Source organism: Halichoerus grypus, chromosome 6 (genome assembly GCF_964656455.1).
Source record: "Halichoerus grypus chromosome 6, mHalGry1.hap1.1, whole genome shotgun sequence".
Classification (NCBI taxonomy): Eukaryota; Metazoa; Chordata; class Mammalia; order Carnivora; family Phocidae; genus Halichoerus; species Halichoerus grypus.
The window spans coordinates 87,066,190-87,078,421 of record NC_135717.1 but is presented as its reverse complement, the minus strand read 5'-3'; the positions used below and the strand labels follow the sequence as shown (position 1 = coordinate 87,078,421).

The following is a 12,232-nucleotide window of genomic DNA, read 5'->3' as shown; positions in this document are numbered from 1 at the left end:
CATACTGAGTCAATAACAAGGAGGAGCTCCTGACCAGAAAATCTGGAGAATCATCTTTCCTTCTTCTAGATAGCTTTGGGCTTATTTCAGATAACTTGTGTAAAATTTGTTTAATAGACAAAAATCATGGAGTTTTGGAGCCAGAGTTGAATTTTCTAATGATGTTCAGTAAAATCTATTAATTGAGTGAATGAATAAAGTAAGTAAATGTATTTTGGCTTGTATTGTATGGCCTTCTAAATTTCCTCATCTTGAAAATAGAGATAATGCCTATCTTGCAGGGCTATTTTGAGGATTAAATGAGAAAATATGTGTACAAAGTACTTAAGGTAGTGCTTGCCAAGAAGTAGCAGCTATTATTAATAGCTTGAATTATGATTTTAAATTTTGGGGGATTCAGAATTACAGTGGTAATAATGTGATAATGGTTATATACATTTTATAATGTATAAGGTTGTTGAGATCTTTTCAGATTGACACAATGACATGGCATACTCTCAGGAACCTTCAGGAAGCTGACTACCAGTTATGAGTCTACAACATTCTGATCATATCTTTTTCACTTGATTACTAAGCAAAGTCATTCTACTGTCTTACTAGAATAAGTTTTTGGTCCTTAAGAATTATAAAAATTTCTCCCTGGCTTGATAATAAAACTTGAGGGCACAGTTGCATTTATTAGAGATTGACATCAGGTTTTTTCTGTGCTTGTAAAATATGTGACTTGTATTAAGAAACTATGCCCTGGCTCTTCTGGATCCTCCCACCCAACAAAAACCAAAACAAACATTCTTTCTGGATAGTGTTTTGTACTTAAGCCGTGTGATTTTGTTGTTAATCTTATTTTTGCAGACCATCAGCAGAGCCTTTATGAATGGCAGTGCGCTGGAACACGTGGTAGAATTTGGCTTAGATTATCCAGAAGGCATGGCAGTAGACTGGCTTGGGAAGAACTTGTACTGGGCAGACACAGGAACGAATCGAATTGAAGTGTCAAAGTTGGATGGGCAGCACCGACAGGTTTTGGTGTGGAAAGACTTAGATAGTCCCAGAGCTCTTGCATTGGACCCTGCTGAAGGGTAAACAACTTTTATGTATGCGTTCTTTGCAACTATGTTGCACATAACCTAATTATGGATTGTATTTTTGATATATTAAGTAGTGCTGATTAGGAATCTTATAACTAAACCATAAGTAGGCTTTATTTTAAAACCCTTTAGTTGAGGGGTGTCTGGGTGGCTCAGTTGCTTAAGCATCTGACTCTTGATTTCGGCTCAGGTCATAATCTCAGGGTCGTTAGATCGAGCCCCGCTTTGGGCTCTGTGCTCAGCATGGAGTCTGCTTGAGATTCTCTCTCTCCCTCTTCCACTGCTTGCACTTTTGCTCGCACTCTCTCTCTCTCAAATAAAATATTTAAAGCCCATTAGTTGAGATTTCAGTGATTTAGAATAAGTTCGCTAAATTTTGCTCTTGTCATTACTAACATTAGGTAGAGAAAGATTAGTGCAATGGATTAGTATTTAAATATTACCAATCATACTTACATGCTAATAAACGCCTTTTTAAAGGTATCAAGTTGCATTTGCTTGCACCCTCTCTCAAGTTAAACCAGATTCCAAAACCCACTGAAATAATGCCATGTACTAAGAAATAGTTGCATTTTAAAAAGCTCCATTTTAGAATAGTCATTAATTCAAAATGGACAATTAGCTTGATCACTGTTATAAGCTTAGAGAACTTTGATATTAAATAGTAAACTTTTCAATAAATAGTAAGTTGTTTATTTACAACATGTTATGTTTTTCAAGGATAGGTGATCCTCTTACATGAATTAGCAAGTTTTAAAGCCAACAGCTAAGAAATCTGGAATTTGAAGAATAATTCTTTTATTTATTTATTTATTTTTTAAAAGGTTTTATTTATTTATTTGTGAGAGAGAGAGAGCGCGCACAAGCAGGGGGAGTGGCAGGCAGAGGGAGAAGCAGGCTTCCTGCTGAGCAAGGAGCCCGATGTGGGACTCGATCCCAGGACCTGGGATCATGACCTGAGCCGAAGGCAGAAGCTTAACCGACCGAGCCAACCAGGTGTCCCAGTAATTCCACTTTTATTTTATTTTATTTATTTTATTTTTTTAAAGATTTTATTTATTTATTTGACAGAGAGAGACACAGCGAGAGAGGGAACACAAGCAGGGAGAGTGGGAGAGGGAGAAGCAGTCCTCCCGCGGAGCAGGGAGCCCGATGTGGGGCTCGATCCCAGGACCCTGGGATCACGACCTGAGCCAAAGGCAGACGCTTAATGACTGAGCCACCCAGGCGCCCCCCAGTAATTCCATTTTTAAAAGCAGAAGTTAACAGTTTGAACATATAAGCATATTTACCATATATGTAATTAAAAATAGTTTCCTTGAAATCACATTAATTGCATTATTAGCTAGTTACCATCTTGTTAGAAGGCCATAGCAAAGAAAGTTCTCTGTGCTGACATGTTGTGGTTGGATTATGGTGATCTTCACTCTAAGCATTAGTTACCAGACAGACAGATTTAATAGCTGGGACTAAGGATGCTAGTTTATGTGGCTGCTGGCAACCGTGACATTTCTCTCACAGTCGTTTCTCCTTGCTTCTTGTGTTCATGTGCCTGTCAGCTGACAAGTGCAAATACAAACAAAGCCCAGGACTAACTTTAATTTTCAGAAAAGCATGTTCATGTGTTGCTGTCAAGTCAGCCATCAGCTGACAGGCTGAGGAGTGAGTGTATCCTCAGGTATTTGATGAGAGGTGGCATATGGAGTGCTTTCCTAGTCTGAGTCCCAGTCCTCAGAATGTCTCAGAACTAGCACCCCACTAGTTTACTTGAAAAGGCATTTAGCTAAGGATTAGGTTCTAGTTCTCGCTCTGCCATGTGACTGAGTTGAAGAAATTAGATCATTCACATTTCTTTTATTGCTTTAGCCTCTGTAGAACTTTTTTACATCTGTAAAAAGCCTATACTGTGGGGTGCTCTAAGGTTAATGTGAAAAACTTGAAAAAATAAAACAAAAGCAAGAGAGTATTCTAAAATTTCACAGGGATTATAGTCGTAGTGTCACTGCCCAGCTGACACGATAAAGGGTGATTCCTCACTCTTATACATATATTATGTTCCCTTGCACTGTGTGACCAAATACATTTCAAACTTTGCTTTTTAACTTCATTTAAAGGCTATTAATTTTTACCTTTGATGTACTACTACAACTTGTTTTTTGGGGAGAATTGATTATATAAGTTGAAAAATAAGTCTAAAAATTTAAAAACTCAAATTACTTGTGTTCAGAAATATATAAAAAGATGTACAAATATTTTATTCAGAAGTGAATCAGATTCTGAGACAGAGCTTTAATTTTTTGGTATCTTCTTGAATATTAGTTTTATAAATGCAAGAGCAGCAGTAAGGAAATGATTGGTTTATTTCCAGTTTCTGGGTTTTGGATGGAACAAATTCATTGGAAGGACTAAAGAAAGCTGACTTACTTCCTTTTTAGGATATGAGAAAAAATATTTAGTTGAGGGTGCCAAAATAATTGAAAAAATTATAACAATGATTTGGTTTTGTCAAATTCTTTGTTTTAAAGTATATTTTCTTTATTTAGTTACTATGCACGAATATGGCCCTTTCTCCCAAATAACCAAAAGTCAAATGTTAAATATCTATTGTTTTGAATTTAGATTTATGTATTGGACTGAATGGGGTGGAAAACCTAAGATAGACCGAGCGGCCATGGATGGAAGTGAACGTACTACATTAGTTCCAAATGTGGGGCGGGCAAATGGCCTAACTATTGATTATGCTAAAAGGAGGCTTTATTGGACAGACCTGGATACCAACTTAATAGAATCTTCAAATATGCTTGGTAAGCTGTATTTCTTTGTATTCAGACAGATAGTATGTTATTCTTTCTATGCAGAAATCTGTGGCTGCTATCTACCATTGGTTAGGTACTATTAATAGAACTTCATATGAGTGTCTAGATTCTTCCTCTGGCATTGTATCCTGTTTATTATTATTAATAGTGGGCCAGGTATTTGGATTCACATCTCTTTATTTTGTGGAAATTTCATTATTGTTGGGCTTGTAATGGAATTTATAACTCCCCAGATATTCCTGAAGTGACTTTTTGTACTAGTAAAATACAGTATATTCATTTCCATCTTTTTATTGAAGGAAGAAGAAAAGTTCAACTTATAGACCCTTATGGAGAGAAAATAAGACTGCAGTCAAAATAGATCATTTGTAGGAGTTTAAACAAACTCAGTGATTTATAGCAAGAATATAAGTTTGAGGCATGGGGTCAGACTCCAGATGGATTGATTTCAGAGGACTGGTCTGGTTTTAAAATTGCTTTTAACTAAATTGTTCTATTTTAAATTGTTTACAAATGTAATATTTTATATGTTACAATTTTTTTTTCTTTTGGCCAATAAGACTTATACTCTCACATGTTTCATACCTCTGCTTCTGCCCTGTCTGCTGCCTTTCTGAAAATAGGACTCAACCGTGAAGTTATAGCAGATGACTTGCCTCATCCTTTTGGCTTAACTCAGTACCAAGATTACATCTACTGGACAGACTGGAGCCGACGCAGCATTGAACGTGCCAACAAAACCAGTGGCCAAAACCGCACCATCATTCAGGGCCATTTGGATTATGTGATGGACATCCTCGTCTTTCACTCTTCTCGACAAGCAGGGTGGAATGAGTGTGCTTCCAGCAATGGGCACTGCTCCCACCTCTGCTTGGCTGTACCAGTTGGAGGTTTTGTTTGTGGATGCCCTGCCCACTATTCTCTTAATGCTGACAACAGGACTTGTAGTGGTAAGCTGCATTCCCCACCCCAAAGCAAAGTAGAATTCAAGGAGAAAACAGGATTTTGAAAACACTGTGTAGTTCATATTCTTTCTAGAGTAAAAAGTTGTCGAAGTCCAGAGTTGATCGTTTGTTTAACAAAAGAGAAAGACTAAAGATGGAAAAATGCAAGTTTTTGTAACTTACTATTTGATGATAGCTAGTTGCTGTTATGGAAAAATTGATATAATAAAAAAATTAAGTCTTTTACTTTTGAGCATTAATTATTTAGTGCACAATTGCATAGCTTCATTGAGAAAGGCAGTCAAACATGCATTACTCTACATAATTTATATTTATTCATTTTTATAAAAGAAGAGCAGTAAAAACAGTACAGCAAAGAAAATCTTCAAAATACAACTTCCTTGTCCTTTGAAGTTCATAGAATAGACTAAAGGTAAAAAATTTAAGTGTATAAGAGGCCAAGTGGAAAATGCGTATGAGTAAATTTAGCCTAGTATGAAACAGTTGTAAATATATGGGGAACTAGAGAGCATATGCTCTGAATGTAGTGGGTGGTTGCTACTTAATTCCAGTTGATGTTACCAGATCTCCTCATCCAGTCATGAATCCAGATTTTTTTTTTTTTTGGCTGCAATATCTTCTGATATTTAAATATTAGCAATACATATTACATATTAAACACACATAACCACACACACACTGTGCTAATAACAGCAAAACACAGTGTGTAACAAACGTTGTTGGCTTGGGGTAACCTGGTTTATGACTCAAGTATATGTGAAGGCCCATGTCTTGATCGATAAACAAGAACTAATTGGTAGATATGATAAATAGAGAATTCAATTGGAAAGAGTAAATTCATGGCAGAGAATTGTAGGATATGGTTCACTAGGATAAATGGTAACAAAACTGATATAGAATAATAGATTAACTATTAATTATTCAATTAGTAATATATAACATGTATAATAAATATGTAATATAGAAAACATTACATATAAATAATATAAATATATATTACATATCATATATAAATATATAAACATATTTAAGTATATTGTATAATTATAGTAAATAATATAACAAATAATAATATGATATAAAATAATATTAACTATTCAATTAACTATTGAAATTATTCTGTGCCTGAAAGTGTAAGAAGTCACATAGGAAAGGATTCAGTGTGTTCTGACACAGGCTTCAGTTGTGAAAAAGACTATATGTTTATAGTTTAATGATTTGGAGTCTTTGCCATGTATTAGTTTTGTGTTTTACTAAAGCAAGTCACATAAATTTTGTTTTATGTGTGGGGTGTGGGGGCCGGGCAGAGAGAGAGAGAGAAGCAGATTCCCCGCTGAGTGGGAGCCTGAAGCAGGACTCGATCCCAGAACCCTGAGATCATGACCTGAGCTGAAGGCAGACACTTAACCCACTAAGCCACCCAGGTGCCTCAAGCCACAAATTTTTTAAGCCTTAAATTTCTCATTTGTAAATGGGAATAATACTAACTACTGTGTAAGGTTGCTTTGAATATTAAGGTATCACCTGATTTGATTGCTGTGTAGACAGTATTTGAAGAGAAAAAGACGTGGTAGCAGGGAAGTCAACTAGACTGGTGTGGTAATCAGGTAGACTTGCTTGGGATGTTGACAGTGGTGATGGGATGGTGGCAGTGGTGATGGAGAGAAGCTGTGGATTAAACGTATGTTTTGAAGCTAGAGTGAACAGAACTTGTGAATGGGTTGGATGTGAGGAAGAAGAGGAGGGAGGGAGCAAGGATGACGTAGATTTTTGGTTTGAATAGTCGATAGGAGATAGAAGACTAGAGAGGAAGGCTCGTTTTCAGAATGAAATAAAAAGTTTATTTTTCAGCATGTTTGTATTGATTTTCTTATGGGACATTGATATAGATACATTAAATAGGTAGTTGGATAGAAGAGGGGGGAGACATGAGGTTGGAGATAAATAAATTTTGGAATTGCTACCATGTATTTAAAATGGGTGAGATTACTTAGGGAGAAGGTTTAGAGCTGGGTCAGCAAACTTTCTGTAAAGGGCCAGAGAGTAAATATTTAGGCTTTGTGAATCATACAGTTTGTCATACCTGCTCAGCTCTGTCTGCTGTTGCATGAAAGCAGCCATTATCAAGACATTTCTAAAATGTGTCTGAATTCTGATAAGCTTTCTTTCAAAACAGGCAGCAGGCCAAGATACAGCTATAAGCTATAGTTTGCCAACTCCTGGTGTAGAAACAGGAACGGATCTGGTAACCTAAGAAACTTTGAGGAGAGAAAGCATTCTCATTTGTAAATATAATATATATATATACTCTAATATTTATATACTATAACTTCTTTATTATGTTAATTGCTTTTGTCTGTCTACTGGAATATAAACTCCCTGAAGCAGCATTTTTTTGTTTTGTTTTGTTTTGTGTTTTCACTTATACATCTTAGGTGCCTACAACATGCTTGGTAAATAGTAATGATTCAAGAAATCATTGTTAAATAAAAGGATGAAGAAGCAGGACAGGTCTTGGAAAAATACATGTGCTCTTCCATTCAACAACCTCGTGACCTTGGGGAAAAACTTAACCTTTCTGAGTTTGCTTACCTAAAAATGGACGTGATAATTTTGGGGATTAACATCTAGAATGATGAGTGACATGTTGGGAGGTCCTAAATAAATGTTTGTTTCTTTTCCTTCCCAATTCTCTGAAATAATTTTATTCTTTTACTTTCAAAAATTATGGCTACAGGGCTCTCCATAGTTATTGTCATCTAATGCTTATTTCTTTATGTGTTTATTCATTTATTCTTTCAATGAATATATATTGAATGTCTGCTACATACTGGGCATCATTTGAGCCAGTGGAAAATGTAGCAGTGGATGAAATAGACATCGGTCTCTGCCCTCATGGAGTTTCTATTCTAGTGAGACAGATATTGAACCAAATAAGTAAACTATATCACAGATTAGAAGGAGATAAATGTTATGGAGAAATATTAAGAGCAAGAAAGGGTGAGGAGGAGGATTGATTACAACATTAAATATGATGATCAGAGAAATCCTTACTGATAAAGTGACATTATGTCAAGAACTGAGAGAGGTAAGGAAATGAGAGCTAGCTGGATATCTGGGAGAAGACCTATTAAGTAAAGGGGATAGCAAATGCAAAGGCCCGAGGAGGGAGACTGTCTGGCATATTAGAGGAACACCTAGGAGGCCAGTGTCACTGGCATAGAGTGAATAAAGAGATTAAGTCATGGAGGAAACAGAAAGTCAAATTGTGGAATCCCTTGTTCATTACTGAGGTGGGATATCTCTATGGCACCTTGGTGCAAATTAGGAAAAGATGTTTCCTTTGGGCAGTCATAGGCACATAGGTGCATGGCTTGGTTAATGTCGTGTGGACTGGAACTTGGTCCCTACTCAGTGCCCTTGGCATAGTGCACAAATGGCGCAGTCAGATGCAATGAACTTGGCCTTGTGGTTTATGAAGGTCTTACACAAGAGCATCGCCTCCCTTTAAGCTGCAGGTGAACAATTGTACCTTCAAAAGAGAACTGAAAACCTCCCTCCTACGTAACACCTCATCTTCCAGCTTGTGTGTGTAGCTGTCTTCATTGTGGGAATGCAAAACTCAGACAGCCTGGATGACAATTTTTAAAGTACCGTTTTGCATTAGATAAGGGGGTTAGAGGTTATATAAATTAAGATGGATTTAAGGTTACAAAATTGCATATTCTTTGTCCCTTTAAGCACTGAATGACTGAATCAAGTCTTCATTGAAATAAGTCAGAACATTAGCTTCCTCTTAGAAATATTGAGCCAATCAATTGTAATTGTTAATGTCATCCATAGACTTTTTGAAACAAGCATTTAGGGTGCCTGGGTGGCTCAGTAAGTTAACCATCTGCCCTTGGCTCAGGTCATTTGTAAATATAATATATATATACTCTAATATTTTAATATATATACTCTAATAAAAATTCCATAATTTGTAATATAATTTGTAAATATAACATATATATACTCTAATATTTTAATATATATACTCTAATAAAAATTCCATAATTATACTCTATTCTCTTGGTATTCAGTCCAGGGTCCTGGGATCGAGCCCCACATCAGGCTCCCCGCTCAGCAAGGAGCGTGCTTCTCCCTCTGCCTCTGCCGCTCCTCCTACTTGTGCTCTCTCTCTCTTTCTCACTCTCTGTCAAATAAATAAATAAAATCTTAAAAAAAAACACAAGCATTTATTTGGAGCCATATTTGGCTTTATCTTAATCTACATTTCTAGAACACCTAACTATAGAATCTAATTGAAGATTAAAACTTGATTTAAAAAAAAACCCAGTAAAACATAGTAGGAGCCAAATATATATTTGATTAATTGTTTCCCAGGCAGGAAAAGTTGGGAACTAAAACTCTGGAGTCTAAGCCTCATTGTATGTCTTAGTATAAGTGGTGATTTTCTGTTGGAAACTTACAGTTTAGAGCCTGCCCCCCCTTTTTTTCTTGATTTACAAGAAAGTAGTACTGCCCCAAAAAAAATTCTTAAAAAAAAAAGGAAAGATAGCTACTCTGTTGTGACATGTATTCTTACTACTTAAGGCATGGGTTCTACTAAAATTGCTAAAAGTTGTTAAGTCAGTGAGTCGACTCCAGATAATGAAGGGTTCCAGTGGGATCATTGAAATAACTCAGTCTTCCAAGCTGGGTATGAGCTTTTAGCCAGTGAAGACCTTACATAAAGCAGAATTTCTGTGTTGTGAATGTAACATTGTGTGTCAACTATGCTTCACTTAAAAAAAAAAAAGGAATTTCAGTGTTGTGAATACCAAGTTTCTTTATGAATACCAATGAGTTTCTTTGGGATTGAAGTCAATTGTACATTTGGGTGTAAATGTAAAATAAACCAGGGAACCACACATAATGGAGTTGTGAAGAGTGGGGCTTAGGAAGAAATAAAGCAAGGAGTTTTGGATTGGCCATTTATGTTTATATCCATGAGAAGGACAAAATTCTACTGGATTCAGTAGACTGAATACCAAGAGAATAGAGTATAATTATGGAATTTTTATATAATGTTTTAATGAAGATGTTCAAAATGCGAGTAGACTTTGAAGCTGTTGGTAGCACTGTCAAATGCTGTTGTTTTCTAGATGGTTGCCTGCATTAAAAGTAGTTACATAGTAATTAGTGGCTTAGTCCCCAGGAAAGGGAAATTTAAGTCTCTGTTGCATTTCCCCATTTCGTAAGTTTAGGACATCATCTTAGCATCAGAGCAGAATATGTTTTAGTGAGAATATAAATACAAGGTTTTTTTTTATGAGGATTAGAGTTAATGAACATAAAACATTCGTTATTACTAGTTTTGTGTGTGTGTGTGTATGTGTGAGAGAGAGAAAACGAGAGGGAGGAAGAGTGAGGAGAGGAGAGAGAGATTTTTACTGGTCCTCTCTTCTTACAGTTATCACATACACACAGTGCAAAATAAAACCTATATCTGCAGTCCATGAGGGTTTGTTTAATTTCTATTAATACCAACTTTATTATTGCTATTACTGATAATAATAAACAATAGTTATTTTTACTTTACATTTATATAATTTCTCATTGAAGTGTAATTGACATAATGCATTACAATTTTAAAACTATCTTCATGGGTGCCTGGGTGGCTCAGTTGGTTAAGCAATTGCCTTCAGCTCAGGTCATGATCCTGGAGTCCCGGGATCGAGTCCCACATGGGACTTCCTGCTCAGCAGGGGGTCTGCTTCTCCCTCTGACCCTCCCCCTTCTCACGTGCGCCTCTCTCTCTCTCTCTCTCTCTCAAATAAATAAAATCTTTAAAAAAAAAAAATTATCTTCATGTATGTTGTAAAATTTTTATAGCAACTCAATGAGCAGGACAAGATAGCTATAACCTTATTTTAGAGTTGAGCTAACTTTGACCCAAAGAGGTTCAGTGACTTAGTTATGATCAAGTGACTAGACAGTAAGAGAGCTGAGACTAAAACCAGTCTTAAAGGTTCTGCTTTGACCTATGGAAGCTAGGGTTCCTGCCACCCAGATGAATAGGTTATGGAAGAGTAGGATTATTTACTTGGTAGACAAGGAGAATTTTGATATCTTTACCAAATGCTTTTTTGAAATCAAGTCTCTTTTATACCACTGTGGACAAGATGGAACAAAGTAGGCTAGGGGACTGTGTCACTGGATGAATTCATAACTGGTTTGGTAGCATGGTGCTGATTAGTGTCACCTTGAGGAGAGTTTCTGGAAACATTCCAAAGGGTTTTGTCCTCAGCCTTACCTCTTCAGCATCTATGTGTGTTTTGTATGAAATTCAGGCTACAAGCTGATCAAATACTTGGATGATACAAGACTTAGAGTAATTGTGTTTCAAATTTGCTCTTTTCTTTCTTTAAGCTCCAACTACTTTCCTGCTCTTCAGTCAAAAAAGTGCCATCAACCGCATGGTGATTGATGAGCAGCAGAGCCCTGACATCATCCTTCCTATCCACAGCCTTCGCAATGTCCGGGCCATTGACTATGACCCACTGGACAAGCAACTCTATTGGATTGACTCACGACAAAACATGATCCGAAAAGCACAAGAAGACGGCAGCCAGGTAATTCAGGGCTCAGTTCAAAATCTGTTTCTTTGGCCTGGTAATTGGAGTAACCAACCATCCTATTTTACTTAATTCTTGAGAGAGAGAGAAAGAGTATGTGTGTGTGTGAGAGAGAGAGAGAGAGAAAGAGAGAGGGAAACTAAAATTCTGGATGTAGCAGCTTTTTATCCTCCTAATGATCTTTGACTAAACAATTGATGATGGTGTTGGAATAAAAATTGTATAAGGAAAATTTATGCTCATATATTGGTAATGACTTTGTCAGTGCCACTCACACCTGTTTATATAGTTTTTTCCATTATTGTTCCGTTTACGTGGAATGTTAGAAGCTTTGAAATCAAGTAGACCTTGGTTTTGATCTTTGCTCTGTCACTCACTAGGATTCTTATGAACTTTTTTTTAAGATTTATTTATTTATTTATTTATTTATTTGAGAGCGAGAATCCTCAAGCAGACTCCCTGCTGAGTATGGAGCCAGACATGGGGCTTGATCCCAGGACCCTGAGATCATGACCTGAGCCAAAATCAAGAGTAGGCTGCTTAACGGACTGAGCCACCCAGGCGCCCCTCTTATGAACTTGCTAGCTGAAAACTATGCAAAGCGTATAGCCCACTGTCTGTGACATAGGAGGTAGGGACTCAGTAAATAACAGTTCTGTTATTATTAACTATTTTTAGAAGGTTCAGAGGATAGGAAACCTATAACACACTCTCAGTAAAATTAAAAATATCTAGGATATGTT

The 12,232-nt window shown here is 36.5% G+C and overlaps 1 protein-coding gene across 2 annotated transcripts in view; it reads left to right on the top strand.

Annotated features, from left to right (window-relative positions):
* LRP6 (LDL receptor related protein 6) overlaps nucleotides 1-12,232 on the top strand; it is a 180,922-nt gene that overhangs the window by 122,037 nt on the left and 46,653 nt on the right. For both annotated transcript variants that reach the window (XM_036076228.2, XM_078075619.1), the window contains 4 exons: nucleotides 853-1,079; nucleotides 3,708-3,892; nucleotides 4,528-4,854; nucleotides 11,284-11,486. In XM_036076228.2, the coding sequence (XP_035932121.1) occupies nucleotides 853-1,079; nucleotides 3,708-3,892; nucleotides 4,528-4,854; nucleotides 11,284-11,486 (942 nt within the window). The remainder of the gene's footprint in view (nucleotides 1-852; nucleotides 1,080-3,707; nucleotides 3,893-4,527; nucleotides 4,855-11,283; nucleotides 11,487-12,232) is intronic.